This window comes from Lissotriton vulgaris, chromosome 12, assembly GCF_964263255.1.
Source record: "Lissotriton vulgaris chromosome 12, aLisVul1.2, whole genome shotgun sequence".
Taxonomy (NCBI): Eukaryota; Metazoa; Chordata; class Amphibia; order Caudata; family Salamandridae; genus Lissotriton; species Lissotriton vulgaris.
The window spans coordinates 230187615-230214102 of NC_141700.1; the positions used below are offsets into that span (position 1 = coordinate 230187615).

Here is a 26488-nt window from a genome sequence, read left to right on the forward strand (position 1 = left end):
AAATTTGTTCTATCTGCAGGCATATACCGTCTTAGTGGAGCGACGCCTGACTGCCAAGATAACATCACAGACTTCGGGAGGAAGGTCGAAAGCGGACAACTGTCGCCGCTCAATCTCCACGCACGCAAGGAGGTGAGGCTGGACAGTTTCGGGTGAAGGACAGTTCCCTGCTGCTGCGACAGAAAATCCCCCTGAAGAGGCAGGCGGATCGGAGGATGTATGGCCATGAGTTATAGCTTGGGATACCAGACTCTTTGTGCCAAATCCGGTGCCACAACAATGACTTGGGCCCGGTCACGCCTGATCTTCTTCAGCACTCTGGGCAGAAGTGGTATAGGCGGAAAGGCGTATAGAAGACAGCCACTCCACTCGCGACGAAAAGCTTAGCCGAGAGAGTGCCGCCTTGGAAATTCCAATGCGCAAAATTGCTGACATTGCGCGTCTTCTTCAGTGGTGAATACATCTAACCAAGGCTCTCCCCCCTGTTCAAAGAGACCTTGCCCCACCTCCGAGTGAAAATGCTATTCGCGATCCATCATGCACCTGCGGCTGAGTTCGTCTGCCCTGGTGTTCAGCGAACCTGCCAGGTGTTGAACCACCAGGGACATGTCCGTATGTTCCAGCCATGTCCAGAGACTGAGAGCCTCCTGACAAAGGGTCCACAACCCCACCCCACCCTGTTTGTTGCAGTACCACATGGCGGTGGGGCTGTCCGGGAACACCTGCACTACTCTTCCCCGGACAGAAGGAAGGAATACTTTGAGTGCAAGAAGAATCGCCTGAAGCTCCAGAAGGTTGATATGGAGCCCAGACTCGGCCGGAGACCAGAGGCCTCTGATCTCCGCCTTCCCCATGTGGCCGCCACATCCCAGAAGTGATGCATCGGTCACCACTGTGAAATCTGGTTGGGGAAGGGAGAGGGATCTGCCGTCGACCATATCCTGATTCGCTAGCCACCACTTCAATTGGTATGCAGTGCCCTCCGAGATCTGAATGCAATCTGACAGATTCCCCTGACGTTGTGCCCACTGGAACTTCAGGTCCCACTGCAGAGCCCACATATGCCAGCAGGACGCAGGAGGCCATCTGGCCAGTAGCTGGAGGGTCATCCTGATCGAAACCCGGGATATAGGCTGAAAGACCAGAATCGTAGCCCAAATATCCCATACTCGCTGTTCGGGAGGTGGACCCAAAACTGCGTTCTGTCCAGATCTGCTACGATGAATAGGAGCTTCTGAGAGGGAGTCAGATGCGACTTCGGCACGTTGATGGAGAACCCCAGCGAATGCAGGAGGTCAGCCGTAGTCTGGAGGTGAGAGACGACAGCCTGGGGCGAGCTCGCCTTCAAAAGCCAGTTGTCGAGATGGGGGAAGACTGGAACCCCTGATCTGCGCAGATGAGTTGCGACCACTGCCATCACTTTCGTGAACACTCGAGGGGCGCTGGTAAGGCCAAAGGGGAGCAGGGTAAACTGAAAGTGCTCGTGGCCTACCGTGAACCGCAGGTAATGCCGGTGGGCCGGCAGGACGGGGATGTGATAATAAGCGTCCTGCAAGTCCAATGCTATCATCCAGTCTCCAGGGTCGAGAGCAGACAGGACCTGAGCTAGCATCAACATTTTGAACTTCTCCTTCCGGAGGAAGCAGTTGACGTTCCTGAGATCCAAGATATGACGCAGGCCTTTGTCCTTCTTGGGCACCAGAAAGTAGTGGGAATAGCAACCACAACCTACTTCTAGGGCAGGAACTAGCTTGATGGCTCCCTTGGCCAAGAGAGCCATAACTTCCTGTTGGAGAAGGGCCAGATGATCCTCCGACATGCGATGATACTGAGGTGGCATGGATGGAGGGGTAGTTTCGAAGGGGAGGGATTAGCCCCTTCGGACTATCTGCAAAACCCACCTGTTTAACGTGTTGGTGCGCCAGTGGGGCAGGTGATAGCGAATCCTGCAGCACACTGGCGATTGTTGGCCCGGAAGGTCAGACTAGGAATGTTTGGTGGCTGCTGCAGAGGGGGCGGTGGTGGACTAGCCCGCTTGCTGGCCCCCAGAACCACGGCGGTGGTTCCCACATCCCCGGCCACACAGGTGCTGAACAGCTTGCGCCGGCCTGTGGCCCTGGGTGGGACATGGAGGGGCACCCCTCCCATAGCTACAAAAGGGGCGAAAAGCAGACAGCGCAGGGGAAATGGTGAAGAGGCCTAAGGACTTGGCCGTAGCCAGTGAGATCTTGAATTGCTCTAGTAAGCTGTCTGCCTTTTCGCTGAACAGGCGACTGACATCAAAGGGCATGAACATAAGGGTACCTTGGACATCCCCAGAGAAGCCAGTCGATCCAGTCAGGAGTAGTATCGAAGGGCTACCGACGTTGAAATTGTACTACCTAGCGAGTCGGCGGTGTCCAGTCCACATCGTATGGTAAACTTCGCTGGGTCTCTCCCCTCAGCAACTGCACATGAGAGTACGGCCCGGCCCTCCTCCGCGCACTGGGGCAGCACCTGCGCCACCGTATCCCACACAGAGTGGGTATTACAGCCCAACAGACATGAAGTTTACCGACCGCAGTCCCAAGCTGGAGATCGAAAACATCTTCCCAAGATGTTCCAGCTTTTTGGATTACCCATCAGGTGGTGTGTTAGGGCATGCACCTTTGGATGTGGAGGCTTGGACCACCAAGGTTTCAGGGGTGGGGTGTTAGGAGAGGAAAGTGGGGTCACCCGGGGCCGGGCGGTGGCGTCGGGCAATCATACTATCCACAGGAGCCCCTGTGTTGGGCCTGGACCAGGTGCCCAAAATGATGTCGGTTAGGGCTTCACTGAATGGCAGCAGGGGCTCCGAAGAGCTCGCTGCTGGCTGAAGCACCTCTGTCAGGCGGTTAGTCCTGACTGCCACCGTAGGTAGCTCGAGGTTGAGAGCCTCCGCCGCCCTATGCAACACCACTGCGTAAGAAGCTCCCTCCTCCGTAGCCACAGTAGGAGGAGACAACATGCTAAGGTCTGGGGAAGTATCCAGACCACTGGCTTCCCCCAGTTCCACTCTCCAGTCCAGGTCATACTCTAACTGGTCTGCCAGAGGGTCTCCAGACCCCTCGCAGTCCTCCCCACCCTCAACTGGTTGCCAATTTGGCCTGATTGGAGCACCAGGGTAGAACAAGGGCACAAAGGTTCCCATGGGCTTCGGCATCGGTCAACGCTGGTCCAGCTCCGTATCCAGTCCAGGGAGGAGACTGGGGTCGACGCTGGCAGGGGACACAACCAGCATCGGCTTCGGACGTAGTGCAGGTGGAATCTGCGCCGGGGGAGGAGTAATCGATCACTTGTAATTACACTGTGGTTTTTCTGTTGTTGTTTTGTTTTCACTGTTTAACAAGCTCACCAGTGGTCACTAATAACTATATTCTGGACTACTGTTGAACTTTTTAAATTCACATATCCATAATTCTAAATTTGCACTGCTTCTGTTGACTAGTCTGGTCAGTATACTTCCTTGAGATACTCAGCCTGTCATTTGTCTATCATTGGCCTCACATCACGCCTAGTTCACTAGCGTTTGGCTTGCTGCCAGAAGAGCGGAGGTGACAGGGGCACTTTTGGAGTTCCAAATAATGACACTGGCCACGAAGGGCAGTTGATGGAAATCCTGATTTTCTGTCTCCCCTCCTCAGGGTTTCTTCTGTCATGGAGTTGTACTTGTGTCAGTATTATCTCACCACGATTAGCTGTCATATAAGTATATGATTTGCCATTACCTGTGCTCTGTGACCTTTTTCCTTTTTAGACCACCAGTTTTTTCTTGTGTTGTTTATAAATAGTTTGTTACTCGCCTGCTAATGTTCTTAATTGTCTCATCAGGGTATAAAGCACAATGTAATTACAAATACAATATGATACAAAATGAGGTTGGATCAGCAAGACACAGAAGCAACTTGACACCAAAAGTATTGGAAGTTGTGTACTACAAGGATCATAAGGAAAAAAAGTACCCCAACCGTACATAATGAAAATATACATAAACATGTGGGAAAAGCACACATTTCAACTCAGGCTAAATCCCAACAAATAAAAACCTATAGTGTATACATTTCAGTAGTTGCAAATGCTACAAATGCAGTTTTGTAGTTTAGAGCACATACTTTTAATATTTGGATCAGGTTTTTTGACAGATGCCATTGGCGAGGCACTGGTAGTGTTGGTAGGACCTGTTCGGCCTGGGGTTCTTGGAGAGCCTGATGGAGCTCTTGCAGGAGATTCCTGTTGTAAATAAATGTGGTAAATCCAAAAATTATATTCAATTAAAAAATGAACTGTATAAAAAAACTTAATTTAGACAGTAGCTTCAATATTTTACTCTTCTTAATTATTACATGGTGCAGAAGTATTTCTCTAAGGGCTGTCACAAAGTGGATTCCATCGCTCTGACTTTGGTGTCAAAAAAAGGGAGGTAATGTAGACTAACATCTACAAGGACAAAATAGGAACATAAAACCACACAAGATACAAGAAGAATAAACAATTGCCTTCACTAAACTTTTGCAGACTCATAACTCAGCTGGAAATAGCGACATGGAAATTGAGATGGATAAAGGACAAAAACAAACAACCATCTGTGGATTCAGCCTTACAATCACAAACTATGCAACTATGATGCACTGGACAAGGGGGAACCAACAATTATATGGAACCCAGGAATATGTGTATTAATCTATTTCAGTGCAAGCTTCCTCTATTTTTAAACATTACCAGAACATTGCACCCACCAGGATGGTTACTGCTGTGGAGCTGAACTACCAAACATATTGTAAGGGCTGCTCTGCAAATCATTTTATTTTCTCCAGGCTCCCACTGAACGCTAGTAATGATAGAAAACACCCCTTTTCAACTACATGAAGTATGTATTTGTCTGATACTAGATATCAAATCTTGGTGGCTACTGACACAACATTTTCAATTCCAAATACACATTACCTACACCTTGTAGTTCTCCCTTAATTAGCAGTATCTCTTGACTAAAATCTGATTTTCCCTCAAAAATACACTTCTTCAACCCGCCCCTTCAAACTTACTTGTAAATTATTTCCTTGTAGTCCTGGTTCTGTATTGTAGGTATCTTAATTGAAGTCCTAAATGTAAGAATAATTTCCTATTGCCTTTCTGGACCCGGGAACACTTTAACTCGATATAAATAACAAAGTGGGGTGAAAAGTCCAGCATTTCCAACTCTGAGAAGCAATCTCCACATCTAAGGCTGAGTGTCATCATTTTTAGAGCCATTTTATGAAAACAAATCCCCACACAAAATTACGCTGAAGCACCTAAAACTCAAATTGCTACTGGATACTTGTATTAAAAAAGCAACAAACAGTAGCCACAGTCTTTCACATTCAAAGATCTGAACAGGCTTCCTTTCACTAAGATTCTTGGGACTTCCATAACACAAAGCCTTGCACTTTCAGTTACCTCAGAGATACAGTTTTGTTTCCAGTAGTGGGATCTCGGAGAACGGTGGGTGTATTGCCCACTTTTTCGGTCAGAAAAGAGATTTTGTTTCACTTCTATCAAAGACTTATTTTCCAAGGAAGCTTTGAAGGACTTTTTGCCCGTTCTGCCACTTTTTTCTGCCATGATGTTTTAAGGGTGCCAAAAAGACCTACGCCTGGTGTGTTTGGATGTCTTCTCAGCCTCTTTCACCACTAAAGAGTACGAGTTTTGCTAAAAAAATAGTCGAAAAGGATATTGAATGACTGAGAAGATATCAAACTGAGATGAAAGCTGAAGGACCTCAGCTCCAAGGGTGTTGGGAAGACAAGTGAAAGAGCCTCAAAGGATGTATTCACTTGCCTCAGCATCAAAGCCTTCTCACATTGAAAGCTCTGGAAAGAAGTCCAGGAAGGAGAATAAACCCACCATCAACAGGTTGTTGCCGTCCCACCACAGAAAACTACTCAGAATTATGGCTTTTACCAACATTGAATCCTCCTAATGGCCCTCCGCTTCTGACCACTGCCTCATAAGGCACTCTTACAGTGGGTGCATGTGCAGTCTGGGGTGTGGCACTATTTAGATAAGAGCTGGATATTGTTGCGAATTGCCCCGTGCCATTGCATCCAGTCGAGTGTCAACAGCTGGGGTGAATGTGTCCCCCCTGCTTCTAGACATAATATTGGTCTGTCTAGTGATCTGTCTTTATGAGGATTATTTTGCCTCAAACGAGCTTGAAGAAAGCTCGGAGGGCTAGACAGATGGCCAAGAACTCCAGGTAGCTGATATATCTCCCCTGATGTGGGTTCTTTGTACAGTAACTGTAATGAGGCCGAGGCAAGTTGCCAACTCCAGGACTGAGGCATCTATTGAAATGGTCAACAGGGAAAGTGGGTTGAGAAAAGGCCTACCGAGCAATAGGTTGTTGCTGTCCCACCATAGAAAAGTGCCGAGTTATGGCTTTACCAACACTGCATCCTCCCAAAGACCCGTATCTGGTTACCACTGCCTCATGAGTGAGGCACTCTTACAGTGGGTGCAGTCTTGTGTGGCACTAATGAGATATAAGAGGACATCCTGTACGTCAAACTTTCTATGATTAGGAAGTTTTTAAATGATTGACTTAGTAATCAGCCCTGAAAAAGGGGAGAAGGGCTGGTTGGTGTGGAATCTACAGGTAGTTTGCCTATCCACCAGATAGGTAGTTACTGGATGTCAGTAACTTTTTTCTGTGGATACTTGTACCTGGAGATTCCACACCTTTTGAATATATTCCCCAATCAGTACCCAACCAGGAGGTAGGTGAATGGCTGGCTAAATTAAGATGTCCTGAAGGACAGAGTGTGGAGTGATCCTCCCTTTGCACTTCCGAGTCCAGGTAGTAGTGCTTTGCAAACCTTTGGAGAGAAGCCCAAATCGCCACAATGCATCTCTGCAAACGAGACTCTACTTGCTAGGACAGAGGTAGAACATTTTACCCTGGTTGAACCAGCCCTGATACATTTTGGAGTTTCCTTGTGAGCCAAACCATAGCATAACTTACTGTGTGAGATAATCCCACATAGACAACATTCCCTTGTGGACCGCCTTGCTCTTCATTTTGCCTACACAGCTGATTAGCAGCTCGTCATTCACTTTGATCTCCTTGGATCTGACAATATATAACAGCTGGCTGCTCTCTCAAGGGGTCCTTTATTCCTCTCTCGCCGAATGCGGGGGAGGAAAGTTGGTAAGGTAATGGACTGCCATAAAAGAAAGGGCATAATCACCTTGGGCAGGAAAGCAGCCAGGGTTCTGAAAACCACCTTTTTCCGGTAAAGATAGTAGTAAAGGAAGTCTTGACGCTTAGCACCTTGAGCTCACTAACATGTCTTGCCGACGTGATGGCCACAAGAAAAACTGTCTTGAGAGTAAGCAGTCGCATCTGGAAACTGTGTAGTGGTTCAAATGGGGATCACATTAAAAACGTAAGAACAAGATTTAGACCCAATTGCAGCATTATGAAAGGAGAAGGGGGAACTTGATGACGAGGTTATTCAGAAACATCATGACTACAAATGATCTGAACAGGGATGGCTGGTCCGGAAGACAGAAGAGCTGAAAATGATGATATGTAGCCCTTAACTATCTCCACTGCACACTCCTGTTGTGTCAACAGCAGGGTGAATCACAGAATATCTGCCTTGTGGACTTCAAGAGGGTCTTTTCAACTGTCTGTATATCACCTGACTATCTTACCCCATCTTCCAGAGTACATTGTTTTGGGGGAGTGATTGCGCGCAAAGAAGGTAACATCCAACAATTCAGGAGGTAAAAGCCAATTCTGGTTAGTCTGCTCAATCTCCAGGCATGAAGGGAGACTCTGGAGGGGGCAGCAGCAGTCCCTGTGATTGAGGGGGCGTTCTAACCTATGAAGGAGATACAGTGGTGGGCACAGGGAGAGATTTAACATGTCTGCTTACACACCCATCTTGGTGATTGCGGGCGGTCAATATTAATTGGGCAAATCTTCAGAAGGACCCAAGGAATCAATAGTATGGGAAGAAATACATGGTGAAGCAGAGAATTCCACAAGTGCTCCCTGCAATGAATACTGGAAGACACAGAACATCAGGCAGTGAACATTGTTGCATGTTGCAAAGAGATCCATCAGAGACGTGCCACAAAGGCTGAAGAAGTGCTGGACTATCTCTGTATGAGGACTCTACTGGTGATCGGCAAGATAATGCTGACTGAGGCTGTACGCTAAAGTAGTCAGTATTCCTACAAGGTGGTTGGCTACCAATCAGATGTGAAATTCTGGCACCCACAGAGCCTCCCAACAGAGAAGATGTGACCCCACAACCTCCTGCTTCTCGATATACTACATCAAGGTCGTAATGTCTGTCAAGTGTTGGACTGACTGGCTGCAAAGTGACAGCAGAAAGGCTTTTAGTGCCTCTGGGAGCAAAAGAACTCTGTTCTGCAGATGGACTCCCCACCATAGAGTGGAAGCATCTTATCAGTGTAGCCACTGCCCACTGGGTTCGGAATTGCTTCCCTTGTTCCAGATTGCCTTCTAAGCTCCCCCAAATAAAACCCACCTCTGTGTCTCTGTAGATCGCAAGACAACGCCGAAGATCTCTGCTAAGCTGGGGCCACGGTTTGCAGAGGCAACACCAGAGGGCCCTCATGCGAGCATTTGTGAGTGGCTATCAGAATGCAGGAAGCTACCAGATTTAGCAGGCGTAAGCCCATCAGGGCTGAGACTTGTGCTCCGTTCTGAAATATCAGAAGAGCCTGAATGTCATGAAATCTCTAGGAAGGGGAAATGGCTTGACACAATGTAGTGTCACTCTTACCACTATGATCAGGATGCACTGGAAGGGCGCCTATTGACATTTTGCCTTGTTGATTGGATACTCCAAGTCAAATAGCAGAGCTGCTATGACTACAGGTGGTGCAACACTATCTCTGGGGAACATGCTTGAGGAGCCAGTCATCCAGGTAAGAGAAGACCGGGATTCCGATTGTCTGAGATGGGCAACGACCACAGTCATCTTTGTGAACACCCATGAAGCCGAAGTTAGAGAAAAAGTAAGGACCAAAAACCAATGGTGAGCTGATCTGATCTTGAAGTGAAGATACTTCCTGTGTGACTGCAGAATGAGTATGTGCAAATACATGCCCTGTAGGTCGTCAGACAACATCCAGTCTTTCACTTCCAGCGCAAGTTACACTTGAGCCAGGGACAGCATTTTAGTATTACATCTTTTTAATGAAAGATCATAGCACATACACAACAAGTTCTGGCGTTGCCAATAGGTCTCGCAGTAGGAAAGTTGGAGCTATTGGTTTTGTAAATGACATTTTATATTTATGTTTATGTTTTGTGATTTACAATGCCAATACTTTTAACTTTAGCAAATGTGACACTTTTAGCATTTGTAATGCCACATGTTTTGTATTGACGTGACTTAGATGTATTGATATTACAAATAACAATGGCTTTTAATTTTTTTAAAATAATTAATACTTAAATAAAAGGAATGGAAAAGGCAAGACCTAATAAACTAGTGCATTTTGGTGGTTGCAGTCCTCGCTAGTTAGAGCAGTTTAAAAGAATCACTTGTATATTGAAAAGTCTACACTGGAAACACAGTATCCTCTATTTCAGTAATCTGGTACCCCTACTTAAAGTCTCACCTTGCTCTTAACAGTCACATGGAAACCCAGAAAGGTTTGCACCCTAATAATAGGTCTCCCACCCCCTGTTACTCGACAGCCCTTTAATTGAGACAGGAATACATTTTCCGTTAATACTCCTTTCACATACGTCTTCTGTTCGTATTCAAGGGAGAGCGAAGAACCGCAGCTTTGGGGACACCAAAGAAGGTACTCAAACCCAATCATATAAAAGCAAACATTTGGGATTAGTGATCAGAAAGCATGCATACCTTGTATTGGTTAAGAAACCCCTTATCATATGATTGGAGAGATGAGTTCTTGTTGGTCATTCATTGGACACGAGGCCTCTGCAGCTGTGCAGTGGCTCGCCACTGGCCTAATAAACGCATGTCCGTTATTTATTGGCGGAGGATTGTGACGTCTACGTAACCTGCTGCAGAAATTTCCACCGTAGTACAGCAAATCTTTGCCAATGTGTTTAAGCTGTGCTGTACAGAAGTGTGGCTGCGGTGCAGCATGCTTAAAAGTTTTAATTAAAAAGTGCCACTTAAGGGATGCTGTGCGGGCCCCGAGTGATGGTGTGCGGTAGAAGAGGGGTAGAAGGAGGATAAAAGGGGGTAGAAGGAGGATAAAAGGGGGTAGAAGGAGGATAAAAGGGAGTAGAAGGAGGATAAAAGGGAGTAGAAGGAGGATAAAAGGGAGTAGAAGAGAGGTAGAGGGGTAGTAGGGGGTAGTAGGGTAGAGGGGTAGAAAAGGTGTAGAATAGGTGTAGAAGAGGGGTAGTAGAGGGGTAGTGGGATAGAAGAGGGGTAGAGGGATAAAAGAGGGGTAGTTAAGGGGTAGTAGGGTAGAAGATAAGTAGAGGAGAAGAGGGGTAGAAGAGGGTTGGAGGGGTGGTAGAAGGGTAGAGGGGTAGAGGGGTAGAATGGTAGAGGGGTGGAGGAGTAGAGAGGTAGAAGGGTAGAGGGGTAGAAGAGGGATAGAGGAATAGAAGAGGGATAGAGGAATAGAGGAATAGAAGAGGGATAGAGGGGTAGAAGAGGGATAGAGGGGTAGAAGAGGGATAGAGGGGTAGAAGGGTAGAAGAGGGATAGAGGGGTAGAGGAGTAGAAGGGCAGAGTGGTAGAAGAGGGATAGAGGGGGGTAGAGGGGTAGAAGACATCACTCAAGGACCAGATTCTCATTGATGTCGAAAACAGCAGTGCTGTAACTCCTGTTAAAATATTCATGCACAAACCTACCCAAAAACAGGGAGGCGCCTTGAGGGGTGTGTGAATCACTATATGGATAACCATGGGAATGCACAGTGATCCTTGTGATCAGGGCCGGCATCCGAGGTGTTGGCACCCGGTGCAACAGTCTTTTTATTGGGCACCCCACCATGACGTCTTTCATGAACTCCCTCACTACTGTCGTAATTTGACGGTGATCGGGTTAGCGTTAAGCTTTGCTACACGAATTTTCCTTATCTTGACTATGGTTGTCGGAAGCCATTTTGAATGTGCCGGCGGCCATTTCATATGAATGCGTCGCCTCGAGGCCAGCATACCCTTTTGTCCTTTCTCTGTACCACTGACCACTCGAGTTTGCCCAGCAACAGGCTATTTTTAGTATTGGTCAAGCTCACACATGCGCAGTTAAGCCCTTTGTACTAGTGGACAGTCATCACTTAGGAATATCCCTCCAAACTGACCAGTGGTGTTGTAACTCCTCCCATGAGTTGGCTGTGTTCCAAAAATGACCATATATGTACCTAAACCTCTGTAAATGTGTTATGCCTACATTTTTATTACTGTAAAACTGTATAAAAGAGGTCTCGCACCGATGTTCGGTGTGATACTTCTTGCATTGCCGAAGGGTGCTGTAGGAATGTACCACCACCCCATGGGGTCTTAATAAACTTGTCTTTTGCATTTTCCAGTTTCCGTGCCAATATCTTTTAATGGTGTAGCGGGTTTTGCGGAGTATGTAGGCCTGGAGAACCCAATACCACAAATTGGCGACCACGAAGGGACTCATCGGCGACTCGGATGCCCGAAGGAGAGGTCGTGACGAAGGATTGGAAACTCGCCATGGACGCGTACGCTGCCACTGAGTGACCCGAGTCTTGGCACCCAAGGTGTTTTCTTCCTTTCCTTCTGATCTGACCTTCCAGGTGGCGCCGGTCCTCGACTGAGATCCTGCTCGTTCGAGTTGTCGTACAGTGCCGGTTTGGCTGATTCGATCAAAGACCTTGGCAGTTGGAACCTGGATATCTGAGAATTTGGTAAGCTTGTGATTGGTAAGATAGTCTACGGACGCTTACTGTGGCTCTTTGAATATGTTTTGAGTTAGCTAACATTTGATTCTATGATTTGAATTATATGTGCAGTGCACTTCACATAGGTGGGCATGTAGAGATATTTCTCTAAACTTGTTTTTGTTTGAACGGCACATTTGTGTGGAGTATATTAAGTGTCATTTTTGTGGTATCACGTTTCCGTGATATTTTTGACATTCCTGTTTTAAGCACACTTCGAGGAATGTGCTGTCTTGGAAATGGTACCACTTATCGATTAAATGAATCTCAGCCGGCTCCCCCAGAGGGGACTCCCAATCGGGAAATGTATATCAAATTTGGCCTTCCCCCTATATTATACAGTAAATTATGGAACAAGTATACTAAATCTGATCCCGAGTTGCAATGGCCACTACATGGGTCGTTTGATTCGCGAAAGGTTCAGTATGTGGAGCAATGTTTGTTTCAGCGTAGGTCTAGACAAGATATGTTTGATTGTGTACGAATGTGGGAGAAAGCAGTGCGCGAACGAATGAAGCGTGAAATAGCCTTGGCGGACAAAGAGCAGCGGAAGGCTGCTCGGGATAAGGCTTTACAGCTGGAGGAGAAGGAGTTGCAGGAGAAGAAAGAGGGAGGCACGGGAACGTAATTTGCAAACGTCCGCTTTATCCTGTCCTTACTAATGAAGTTGATGATTTTTCATTATTAGATCGGTGCCCGCCTCCGTATGTTCTGCCTACGGCCCCAGACGAGGACTCGGACGGAGAAGGTCAAGGGAGTAAGAGTATGAGGCTAAGTGCTAGTGAGGCTGCGGAATTGCGCAGTTTTGCCCGTAAACTAAATTTGAACAAAATAACTATGTCAGAGATTAATGATGAAATGAGTAAGTGGTCCGAACGAGAACGGTTGTATTTTTTGAGTCAGTTTGGAGATGAAGTTGTAGATCGGTTTAGGAAATATTCGACTGATCTAGAGCCTAAGGATATATCAGTTAATCGTGAGAGTATGCGTAAAGGTTTATTTGTTATTGCAGATGCGGATGGGTTTTTCCATCGGTTGGTCCAGCTACGGGATGCGGCGTCAAGATTACGGGAGGCAAGAAAAGAATCAGATGTGCCTGCGCCGGGGTCGACGGAGATATCCAAAGAGTGTTCTATCTTTGGAACAGATAAGAGTTATACGGTTCATGTTATGCCTATGCGTGAAGCTGCACCTTTGTATGTCCCTCCTAAAGGGCAAGGTACAAGTGATGATAAATTGTCTGGGGATGCCAAGGGTTATTTTGTATATAATTGTGTTTATACACCTTGGAATAGAGCAGATGTTATGGCACTGAAAAATGCTTTACCTGATCCCCGTAAGAATCCAGCAGCATTCTATGAAGGAGTGGAAGGGGCTATTTCCTCATGTGTTATGATGTTAGTTGATATTGATCTTTTCTTTGGGTTAATATTGCCCCCTGATATGTGGAGAGCGATTCGTAAGTTTGATGATCAAGCGATTTTGGGAGCGGATTGGAAAGCTTTAGCCCAAGCTGATTTAGATTGGGAGCCTGCATGTAAGCCGTGTCAATTAATTTTAGATCTTCCAACAGCTATCTTGAATAAATTAAAAACGCTTGTTCCCCCTAAAAAGATTTATTGGACTAAGTTAGCCTCTTGCAAACAGAAGCAGGATGAGTCGGTGTCTGACTTCTTCTCACGTTTTGAAGAAGCGTTTCATGATTACAGTGGGCAATTATTAACAGATGACACGGGTAGGCATTTGTTTGTCGACAAGTATGTGGCTAATCTCCTGCCGGAGATTGCAAAACGTTTAAATACTAGCGAAAGTTCCTGGACCACGGCGACCCCTGCGTCCTTGTTGACTATGGCTCAGTATTATGAGCGACAGGAATTCGAGGCTAAGGAAAGTACCGATAAGGAAGCAAAGGAATTAAAGACGAAAGTGATGTTGGCTCAGGTTCGTGCTACGCAGCCTAGAGGGAACGATAGAGGCAGGCGAGGAGGGTATGGTACGTCCTCTGGTCGTTCCGACATTGCTGAGGATCAGTGTGCATACTGTAAAGAGTTTGGACATTGGGCTTCAGATTGTCCGGTGCTTCGGGAACAACGTAATCAGCGTGGCCGAGGAGGTGGAAGGACACGGAATAGTTATTCAGGAGCGAGGGGTGGAGCAAGTGATCGTGGCAGGTTTGAGGCGAGGGGTCGTGGTCAGGATGATCATAATACTTTTGATCGACGAAATCAGTACCAGATATCGGAGGGTGAGAATGTGGAGTCCCAGGATTATGTGCATGCATAGGATTGCGTAGGATGGGGTGTGGAATCGGTTGAAGCACCAGTAGATCAAAGAGGTCCATATGTATCAGCGGGCGTTTTGGGTTCTACTGATCAGTTCCTGGTTGATACAGGAGCTACTCGTAGTGCTCTGTCTAAAAACTTTTTTCCAAGGGCTCCCCTGTCTGGCGAAACGATTACATCTATAGGGTTCGATGGAACACCCTCTCTTAGCCCATTGTCACAACCCCTTACGTTTTACATTGACAGATTCTTTGGTCCGTGCCCATTTTTATTGTCGCCGAATACTCCAGACAATATTATGGGCATAGATTTGCTTAAATACTTCCGAGCGACAATACGCTGCGCTCCTGAAGGAGTGCGGGTTATTTTGAATGACAATTATCCAGATGTAGGGAGACTGTGCACTATGCAAGAAATTGAAGCGCTAGCCTCTCTCCCACAAACGTTATGGGCTACATCGGACACGGATGTGGGACAGATGCTTATTCCCCCTATTCGAATAACTGTTAAGGAGGGTGTGTCTCTGCCACGTGTACCACAATACAAAATCTCTAGGGAAGGTGGAATTGCCTTAACTCACATTGTACATGATTTGATTATTGCAGGAGTAGTGGATGAAGTTCCCTACAATGTCTGTAACAGCCCGATTCTTCCGATCTTAAAGAAAGATACTGATGACAAAGTCTAACGATATATTATTGATTTGAGGGAAATTTACAAGATTGTAGTGCCCCAGTATCCGGTGGTGTCTGATATCACCACCTTACTTACTTTGATTCCGCCCACTGCTACCACGTTTACTGTGATAGATCTCAAAAATGCCTTCTTTTCCATTCCCATACATCCCGACAGCAGATATCTATTTGGCTTCACATTAAATAATAAATCGTATAGATTTTGTCGAGTTCCTCAAGGCTATACAGAAAGTCCTAGCATCTATAGCCAGGCTTTAAAAAGACAGCTCGATTCTTTTGATTTGCAGTCTGGAGTGGCTCTCATTCAGTATGTTGATGATATTTTACTTGCTGCAGACACGCATGCACAGTGTGAAGAGAGTACTCTTGCTTTGCTCTCCTTTCTTGCTCAGAATAACCACAAAGTATCTAGGAAGAAATTACAATATTGTAGACCAAAGGTGACCTACCTCGGTCATCTTTTGTCTAAGGAGGGGCGTGCATTAACATCTGATCGAATTCAAGCAATTTTAGATACACCAGTCCCCCGCACTCAGAGAGATGTGCGTGCTTTTATAGGTTTAACGTCTTTTTGCAGGCAGTGGATAATGGGGTTTTCGCACATTATAAAACCTTTGTTAGCACTATTGTCCAAAACTACACCAATGCCCCTTGAATGGACAGATGAATGCCAGAATGCTTTTGAACAATTGAGACAAGCCCTTTGTTCTGCACCAGTGTTAGGTACACCAGACTACACGAAGATTTTTACGTTGTATGTACACGAGAAAGATGGGTGTGCATTGTCAGTGTTAGTGCAGACACACGGGGATAAGCAGAGGCCCTGCGCGTATTTTTCGGCAATACTTGACCCTGTAGCACGAGGATTACCTGGGTGCTTTTGAGCAGTTGCAGCAACAGCAGTGGATAAACGGCAGAGTGAGGGAATAGTTTTGTCACACAAATTGCTGGTGTTAGTTCCCAATGCGGTACATGCTCTGTTAAACCAAACAAAGACCCAGTATCTTACCAGTGCACGTCCAACAGGATATGAGCTCACACTGTCGGCGCCACACATCACACTAAAGAGATGTGCTACCCTGAACCCTGCTACTTTATTGCTGTATCCAGTTGCTGAAGGCCAGGAGGAAGAATACCATGATTGTGTTTTCCTGACTGAAGAACAAACAAAGGGTCGTGTCGACTTACAGGATACGCCACTTCCAGATGTGGATGGGGAACTGTGGGTTGATGGATCGTGTTTAAGGCTGCCAGATGGCACAATTTCTGCAGCATATGCGATCACGACACTTAAGACGGTGGTAGAAGCAGCACGAATACCACAGAAACCGGCCCAAGCAGCGGAACGGATAGCCTTAACAAGAGCATGTGAATTGAGTGCTGGCTTATGTGTGAACATCTACACTGATAGCCGGTACGCCTTTGGAGTAGCGCATGATTTTGGCCTACTCTGGAGAGACCGAGGGTTTCTGACTGCGCATGGAGTACACATCATGCACGGAGAACTAGTGCGTGATCTTTTGAATGCGTTAATTTGTCCAAAGAAAGTGGCGATAATCAAATGCAGTGCACATAAGAAAGTCACTGACAAAGTGGGACAAGGAAACGCTTTTGCAGATAGCATAGCGAGAGAAACTGCTAGGTTACGAAATGCCTCGCCAATGTATGTAGTGAAATCACAGGCTGAGCAATGGCATGATGCTAGAGAGGAGATACTAGACATTCAGAAATCAGCGTCTGAAGCAGAACTCGCAACCTGGGCAGCAGAGGGAGTGCTGGATGATGAGGGTTGTTGGCGAAGCAAAGATATGGAAAGATGGAAATTGCCTGCAGCTTACTTGCAAGCGATGGTTCAAATGACACATGGATTGGCACATGTTGGAGCTCTTGCAATTACTCGATTGCTAACGCGAGTTTGGGAGCATTCTGAGATTGCCAATACGGCCAAAAGAGAAGTGCAGACCTGTCTGATATGTTTACAGCACAATCCTGCAAAAGGGACCCATACTCCGAAAGGAGGGTTTGTTCCACCTACTGCACCATTCGAAGTACTGCAAATGGATTACATTCAGCTTGAGCGTTGCAATAACCTTAAGTATGTCTTAGTGGTGGTGTGTGTTTTCAGTAAATGGATTGAGGCCTTCCCCACGAAGGATAATACAGCGCTGACAACAGCTAAGGTTTTGCTCAAGGAGTACTTCCCTCGCTACGGTGTTTGTAAATTTTTGTGGAGCGATAACGGTCCTCATTTTGTTGGGAAAATTGTGGAATACGTCATGAAGGGATTGGGAATTCAGCAGAAATTTCATGCTGTATTTCATCCGCAGTCAGCAGGTCTCGTGGAAAGATATAATGCTACTCTGAAGTTAAAGCTAGCAAAGATTGTGGCATCCACGTCTTTGAAATGGCCGGATGCTCTGCCTCTGGCATTGCTATCTATCAGATCAGTGCCTCATTCCCGAACTGGCCTCACACCTTATGAAGTGGTGTTTGGAAGGCCTATGAATATATGGGGAGTTCCTAAGCCTCGATTGTTACATGATGTGCCTTCTATAATGATGAACGATTAATTGGCACGATTAACAAATGATTTACTTTCCATTCATCAACAGGTTCGAGAAGCGCTCCCTGATAATTCTATTGGAGAGGCTCACAATCTTCGTCCTGGGGACCATGTGATGGTCCGATCCTTTGAGAGAACAAGCAGCTTGGAGCCGAGGTGGCGTGGCCCCGAGCAAGTGCTTCTTGCAACTCGTACGGCTGTGTGAGTTACCAACAGGAAGCGGTGGGTGCACTCCACTCACTGCCGCCATGTCTCTCCGGATCTGGTGAATCCAACTGTGCTGTCTGATTATCGAGACTTCTTGGACGAGGAGAAGAGCCCAGCTGTTACGTCTACTGAATCGGAGGGAGCCTTCCCGGACCACACTGTTTCTGGAAGAGAGAGATACAATCTACGACCACGACAAGCAGTTGTTTTGTGCGAGACTGGTTGAGTTACCGCTCCAGGTTTGTGAAACGGAAGCCGGGAATATCAAGGGGGGGGGGGATCTGTTCTGCCAAGTGTAGCGACACCCGTCTTGAATCTCGGAGAAGAAACCAACGGCTACCTCGGAGCTCAGCACTCATATTTTTATTTTTTAGTTGTTTTTGAGACATTTTTGAACTTTTGAACTATGGCATCTTCTACAATGCGAAATAAGAGAATTCTTGGTGCAGTACTATTTGTTTTGACAATCGTGGTGATAGCTGTGATAGCTTGGGTAGTAGAACTCCTGGTGCCGGCAAGGGAACATTTATTGCCAACTACCCCGATTCCGTCTGAACATTTTCATTTTACTCTGCCTTATCATGAAGAACGACACAGACAGACTTATTTGAATAACAGCTTCATCCAGATTCTGCATCACACCCACAATATGACTAATACTTCGAACTGTTGGGTATGTGGGATGTTGCCTGGACATCAAAAGAAAGGAGGCACACCACTTATTCCACTCCCGTTTTCCCATAATGGTTCTTGCAATGCCTGGTATACACTTTTGTTTACTTTGCGATGGCCAACGAAAGGTGGACTACTTTTCCGACTCAACAAAGTCTGCTTCAATGATCGAGATGGTTATCCACAAGCTGAAGGAACTAAGTTCGAATGGGAAGAAAACCGTCCTGACAACGTATCCGCGCCACGAATTTATAGCAATCAAAGAAATGTAAATATGTCTAATCTGCACGTGATTACTGTTATTGATACGAAAGCCGATATTTGTGTTCGTAATAAAGGTACAATCCCAGTAGGAAGAAGTGAATGCAACACCACCTGTTATGGAATTTTGAAAATGCTCCGTAAATTCCTGCCCCTGCTGTCTGAGGAGCACAGGCGTATTACTGTGCAGGCTCTCGTCGGCTCTAGGCTAGACTATGCTAATGCCCTCTTCCTTGGCCTCCCTGATTACCTAGTTCAGCGCCTACAGGTGGTACAGAACTCTGCCGCCCGGGCTATCTTTGGCTTGCGTAGACGAGCCCGAGCTTCCGGGCTGCTACAGGCATTACACTGGCTGCCTATCCGGAAGCGGATCCAGTTTAAGTCCCTGACTCTGATGCATAAAGCCCTGTTTGGATCAGGGGCCGGATACCTGCGGCGGAGACTGGCCTTCTATCGACCAGTCCGCTCCTTGCGCTCGGAATCCCTTTACAAAGCGGTAGTCCCTCGGGTGAGGAAGGCCCGTATGGGAGGACGCTCTTTCAGCTGCAAAGCTCCACAGCTGTGGAACTCGCTTCCTCTTTCGCTGCGCAGCACTGCCAATTTGTTCCAGTTCAGGAAAAGCCTGAAGACTTGGCTTTTTAATCTTTAGGCTGTTCTTATTGTTTCAGTTTCAGTTCTTTTTCTTTTTCTTATTTTTCTACTGTGTTGTGTTATTTTTATTCTGAGCTGCAGGTGGAAAGCGCCGGGACACTCTTTTTGAGTAGCCGTGCGCTATACAAGAGCGCTATAACATAACATAACATAACATAACCACTCTCACCTTTGACACTCCAAATGGTATTACATTTACGTGGAAATAAAGGTTATCACCGTCTCCCTATAGGATGGTTAGGAACATGTTATATATCCTTTGTATAACCCCCTGTGTTTATCGCCCCGCCTATGTATCATAATGATTATGTGTTGTATCACGATTTTATATTGAATAGAGTGAAGAGAACATTAGTTCTCGATGAAATTGACCAAACTGACACTGCTTTGCAACAATATGTTGATTTTAATTTAGGTCTCTTTTCATTTGTTGGAGCTGCTTTAAATAGTCGAAAAATAAGACGACTGACACGTGTTGTAGAAGCTGTTGCTAATGAGACAGCTTTTGCCTTAGGAAACTTAACAGAGGAACTTCAGATTACTAGAATTGTAACGATCGTGGAGGAGCATGTCGCATTATCGGAAGTAGTTGTTGTGTATACGTGCCAGATAATTCACCTTCTGTATATGATGCAATATCTAAATTACATAAAATTGCTGCTGAGATACATCCTGATAATGGTACATGGACATTTTCGGGGTGGTTTTGGACATTACTTAGTACGTGGGGTTGGAAGTTGCTGACGATCCTATGTGTAATAATTGGGATATTATTCTTTCTATGTCTCTGTATCCAGTGCGGCCCTATGTTATGTTCTATTTGTCTTTCTGCTTGTATTCCATCCAAACGAGCTATTGCCAAGAATGAACAAATGATTCATAGAGAAGTAGCGCAAATTATGTCCATTGATATTGAAGATGAGTACCCTGATTATGTCCACTATGAGGTAGCTTCAGCTAAACGCTAAAAGGGTCGTCTGTCGTAATTTGACGGTGATCGGGTTAGCATTAAGCTTTGCTACACGAATTTCCCTTATCTTGACTATGGTTGTCGGAAGCCATTTTGAATGTGCCGGCGGCCATTTCATATGAATGCGTCGCCTCGTGGCCAGCATACCCTTTTGTCCTTTCTCTGTACCACTGACCACTCGAGTTTGCCCAGCAACAGGCTATTTTTAGTATTGGTCAAGCTCACACATGCGCAGTTAAGCCCTTTGTACTAGTGGACAGTCATCACTTAGGAATGTCCCTCCAAACTGACCAGTGGTGTTGTAACTCCTCCCATGAGTTGGCTGTGTTCCAAAAATGACCATATATGTACCTAAACCTCTGTAAATGTGTTACGCTTACATTTTTATTACTGTAAAACTGTATAAAAGAGGTCTCGCACCGATGTTCGGTGTGATACTTCTTGCATTGCCGAAGGGTGCTGTAGGAATGTACCACCACCCCATGGGGTCTTAATAAACTTGTCTTTTGCATTTTCCAGTTTCCGTGCCAACATCTTTTAATGGTGTAGCGGGTTTTGCGGAGTATGTAGGCCTGGAGAACCCAATACCACACTACCACTCATCTCTCCATAGTCTCGCCCTGCTCGTGATACATATCTATCAGCAGTGAGACAGAGAGTGACATCAACCGGCTGTAGTAACTGCTAGTGCTTCACAGCGAAGTCGCTAACACCACCACTACCCCTCAGTTTACAAAGTACTCGGTAACGACCGGGACGGCAGACCTCTCCCCACCACATGTAACCTGGAGCCAGAGATGCCCGGTTCTCCAGTGTCTCGAGCAGGACTTCCACTCGCTACTGATTATGTTCTTGCCCCCCATTTTACTACGGCTATTCAATTTTCAATGATAAATAATGCAGAACTACAGATACCAGAATACAAAGCAGAAGAAAGAAAGAAAAATGCAACTTTTTCGGAAGCAGCACAGCACACCTCCTGTGCCGCGCTGCTTACGAAAAGTGTATACAATTGAAAGAAGCAGCTATGGACAGAAAGCAATATGGATAGTATGTAATGCACACACCTGTTACCCTAATGTTCACAGTGCATGTGATCGCCTACTGAGCACTGCCCTCTTGGAGGAGATGACGGTGTAAGTCTTGAAGACATTTTATCGTGGACACAAGGAGTACGTTCACAGCCGCTACAGACTGCAGCACAGACAAGGAAATCAAGCCCGGTGCTGCTATCAGACTCAAGCTGCCCGCCATCTTGATAGCTGGCCAGAGAGACGCCCAGGCATCTAAATAACTGAATAGTGGAAAAATTACCAATCCAGGCGTGTGAATTCGACTTTCACGTGGACGACCGTAAAAAACACCGGCTCCCTTCCACGGGACAGGACTGTACCACTCTTCAGCCCATTTCAAAAACTGATCAAACCCACATGTTCAGGTGCGTGGAGGCGGGGTTACCGCTCTCAGCGGTCGGGTCACTTACTACAGAGGCAGGTTATTCTAGCCTCCTAGACACAACTGATGACCCACTCCACGGGGACAGATTTTTACTGCATAAACGCTTCAAAGAAAAGCACCAAAGTAAGAGACCAGCAGGTCGCATAGATTATAGATATCAAACCATCATTTGCCTCCCTGCCCTTTAACCCCTTCCACGCTGATGACGAGCTGGGCTCGTCATGGCGTAGCCTCCTCGCACGCTGATGACGAGCCCAGCTCGTGACGTAAAGTGCGTTTTTAAAAATTTCAGCGTGCAAGCGGAATTCCGCTAGCGGGCATGAGGTTAATTGCTTCCTGGTACTTGTAGTTCTCTATTTAAATAAGTAGCAAGTCAAAACTGAAACTATCAGGATAGGAACTACCACCGACACCTGACGCTGAGCGCCTATCTGGGAAATTAGAAGTCAAAAGTATTGTCAGCAAAATGCATCAAAGGGAAGGAAAATAAGTTATTAAAGGAAACTGCATTGATCAGTTTGGTTTTGCCACAACAATGTGGAGTTTAGTGGGGGAGCGGCCAAAGGAAACTGAGGGAAAGTTCCGAATCTCTCACACTAGCATCAGTCTTCCCTGCCCCTAGCGTTAAGGGGAGAGGCAGGCTGTGGTGCCGGACTCCCCCAATGAAAGCCCAGAAAAGTGAATTTGGCGTCACCAATGAGTGCGGTCATTTTAGCCTCTACGGAAGCAGGACGTGGGCTGGGTGGGACTAGAGCTCAGCAGATGGGTGATACGGGCTGTCGGAAAAACATCAAACCACATGAAATGCCTCACGGAGGTGCCTCTTTTGAGGGGAAACACAATGATCCAGGTTGCTTATTTTTACGGGAGTGAACATTAACACACTAATAACAAGCAACGAGTTAAACGAGCACCAACACAAGGACAATTCCATAAGACTGCTAACAAAGGCATATGTGAGAAAAAACACAGTCTTCAAAAGAAACATTTATTTACTTGCAAGTAGGTATAACATCTTGCTACTTCACGTGAATGTAGCACAACTGCATCTATTTATTGAGGGATTTCACCAGAGAATCAAGCCCAATTACGGCTGTAGAACTATTCATTTTCTTATGGAGACACAGCCGTTGAAGTTGTAATGGCTTTGGCGGAAAAGCACAGATTAGAATCTCTTTGGGGAGGGGGAGGAGAAATCCAAGTAAGGCTGTGTGCGGGGAGAGAGTGGGGAGGTGCTGGAGCTGGGGAACAGATGGCCTGGGGGAAGCTGGCTGGGGAGGGGGAGGAGAAATCCAAGGAAGGTTGTGCGCGGGGAGAGAGAGGGGAGGTGCTGGAGCTGGGGAACAGATGAAAGTTTATGGCCCAAAAGCGCGTGCCTGTGGCCACGTGAACTCGAAAAAAAAACGCACGAAAAAACCCGTGGTTTCACGAGTATTTTGGGCACTTGAATTCTCGCCATTTCCCATTCCTTCGGAATGGTAAAGGCGAGACCTAAAAACCATCTGTCCATATAGCCCCCGTCGCTCATTGTATAGCAGTGCCCAAAGCGCAGAAAAGACGGGTGAAACCATACCTGTTTGCAGAAAAAGGCCCGCCGAAGTGTGTTTTGTATGTGCAAAACAATCAACAGCAAGTAGAGAAAAAAAAACATAAGCAGACAAAGCCCCCAAACACCCACCCTAACCCTCCCCCCGTTCCAAGTCCACCATTCAACTCGTCTAAGAGCACACACCCACTTAATTTGTCGTCGCCTTTCCACATTAGAGAGGTGTAGTAAGCGTAGATAGCGGGGGCAGGTGACCTCCCGAAACTCCAAGGCCAACAAAGACAGAAAGGGTTGTCACAACTCTGCGTACTTAGCTCCTTCCCCCGCCAAAGTCAGAGAGCTTCTCCATACCAAACACGTGCCACAAGAGATGGAGCCAGCCTTGGAATGTAGGGACGTGTGTAATGCGCCAATGGACAATGTTCTGCATGGCGAAGCCCAGCGCAATAGCAATCAGGCGACCCCTGCGGGAGCGCAACGGATATGTTACTAGGTTTGGTAGACCCAACAGTACGTATGAGGGAAATCGCAGGATCTCTGTGTCAACATGCGCATCCACCTCATCTAAGATTTGCTTCCAGTACTCCTGAAGGTGAACACAGTCCCAAAGCAAGTGTACCAATGTGCCCACCTTACCACAGCCCCGCCAGCATGTAGCCTCTCTAGAGTGATCCATCGCGTGCAGCCGCTCAGGAGTATAGTACCAGTAGGTTGCAAACTTGGTTAGTGTATCCGTAAGCCCCATGTGGTATGCAGAGTGCCTGGCCCTATAATATATGCCTTCCCATTCTTTATGGCTTAGTGTCCTCCCCAGCTCTCTCTCCCAGCATGCCTTTCCCGAGCTGTAAATGTGAGTGTATTTAGCTTGTAACATCTTGTGCAAATCCAAAATAAGTTTTTTGTCTGATTTGCCCGTAATCAGCCAGTGTTCGTACGGCAGCAGCTGCCTGTCAGCTATGGGACGTACCTGTTCGCTAAGCGCCCAGTGTCGCACTTGTAGGTATGGAAGCCTCTCCGACTCCGGCAACTCATACTCTTTTCAGAAAAGAGGCAAGGGCATGACACCGTACACCGCGTACAAGTGGAAAAGGTACCTACACCCAGCTGGCCTCCATCTTGCATAGGCCACCGAGTCCATACCCGGGGCAAAGTCAGGATTATCCATTAAAGGGGTGATTGGGGACGGGAAGGTAGTGAGCTTGTGCTTGACGTTGGTATGGTCCCAAACTTCCATGGGAACCCTGGTGATATATGAGGCATACTAATTAGGGGGTCTGTGCTGCCTGCAAAGGAAGGGAATCTCCTGGAGTGGGTATCCTCAAAAAGCCAGTGCTTTTCAGACTCCCATATGCTCCACTCCACGAGAAGACAGAGCTGGGCCGCCTGAAAGTGGAGGAACAAGTCCGGGAAGCCAAGTCCCCCACACTCCGGGGGAAGTGTCGCTAGTCGCAACTTTAGGCACGGTTTCCTACCGTGCCAGATAAACTGAGCCAGCTCTGACTGGGTTTGTTGGATCCAGCCCGTTGGTGGCCGCAGGGGAAGGGTACTAAACAAATATAGGATCTGGGGAAGAATGGTCATCTTCACTGCCATCATTTTGCCCAGCCAGGACAAAGGATAGTGCCTCCACCTCCCCAATTTCTGCCTGATTTTCTGGCGCCACAGAGCATAATTAATGCTAACTGTGGCCGAAAGCGAAGGGGCCAGCTAGATCCCCAAGTATGGGATTGCATCATTCGCCCAGTGAAAGACAAACGATCTCTGTAGAAACTCTCGAGTGGATCTCACCAAAGACAGATCAAGTGCCATCGACTTGCTTATGTTGAAGCCAGCCGCTTGAGTAGAAGACTCCAGGTCCTCAAGGCATTCAGGCAGCGACTCTCTCGGGTGAGACAAGGAAAGTAAGACATCGCCAGCATAAAGACTGATTGTGTGAATGTAGCCTCCGAACTTGATTCCCTGTACCAACGGCTCCATGTAGAGGGCAGAGAGCAGGGGAGACAGTGGACACCCCTGCCTCGTACCTCGTTCAATGGCGAACCTGGGGGAAGTGCAGCTATTAACTCGGACCGCCGCAGTTGGGAATCTGTAGCAGTTCAAAACTTAAGTGTGAAATTCACTCTCCCATCCCCACCTTCTCGAAAACACTTTCTAAATAGGGCCAGTGGACCCGGTCGATCGCCTTCTCGGTGTCGATGGCCAGCATCATAAATTCCCCCGTTATTAGTGCAGCTTTTTATACAAGATGCAGAGCCCTCTTAGTGTTATCGGAGGTTTGGCGCTCCGGGATGAAGCCCGCCTGATCTGGGTCAATTAGGCCACCCATGTGGGGTGCAAGACAAGCTGCTAGGATTCCAGTGTATAATTTAAGTTAGACATTAAGGAGAGAGGTAGGGCGGTATGCCCCACATTAAGACCGATCCTTCCCTGGTTTGGGAATGACCGCGATAGTAGCCTCCAGGAGCTCCCCGGAGATCGCCCCTGGTTCTTAAAAAGAATTAAAAAGTCTTGTAAGAAGGGGGGGGGGCAACTTGTGTACAGAACGTCTTCTAAAAGCCCCGGCGTCTTCGCCAACTTTAGGCGAGAGATAGCTGCGATAACCTCCTCTGGCCGGATGTCAATCGCTAGGTGTTCTGCTTGGTTTTTCGTAAGGGTTGGAATGTAAACGGAATCAACAAAAGCCTTTACAGCAGAGGCCCCTGCTGGGGAGCTGGCATAGAGGTCGGCGTAAAATTAGCTAAAGGCACAGGCGATGTCAGCGTCTTCTGAGACGCGCCTACCGTCCAGTCGAAGAATCTCCTGCACGTTCTGGCATTGCCAGGCTTCGCACAACTTATGAGCTAGTAGACGCCCACTTCGATCCCCACCAGTATAATATGCGTGCTTTAACCTCAATGCCGCAAATTGCGCCTGATCCTGATCTATGGCCGCCAGCTGCTGCCACACTGCCTTAAGTTGCCTCCAAATTCGAGGAGTTCCTGTTCGCTGGTGCATTTGTTCCAGTTCCCGAGTCTGCTGAGTGAGTTCCTCTTGTTTACGCCTGCGCTCAATATTGTCTGCAGCTGAGATTGCTATAAACTCGCCCCTTAGTACAGCCTTCAATGCTGCCCATTGTGTTGCAAGTGGGGTGTCTGCCTTACTATTGTGTGTGAGATAGACAGTAATAGCCCTCTGTATTCATGCAACCCCCTCCTTGCGGTGTAGTAATTTTTCCCCGAAGGCGCCAGCCTCGTGTCGTGCGT

At 47.0% G+C, this 26488-nt stretch overlaps 1 protein-coding gene across 1 annotated transcript in view; it reads right to left on the reverse strand.

Annotated features, from left to right (window-relative positions):
• The window catches only part of DYNC1LI2 (dynein cytoplasmic 1 light intermediate chain 2), a 473715-nt gene that overhangs the window by 118494 nt on the left and 328733 nt on the right, over window positions 1–26488 (reverse strand). Inside the window, exon 11 of the mRNA XM_086947723.1 lies at window positions 4131–4248. Within this exon, the coding sequence (XP_086803849.1) occupies window positions 4131–4248 (118 nt within the window). The remainder of the gene's footprint in view (window positions 1–4130; window positions 4249–26488) is intronic.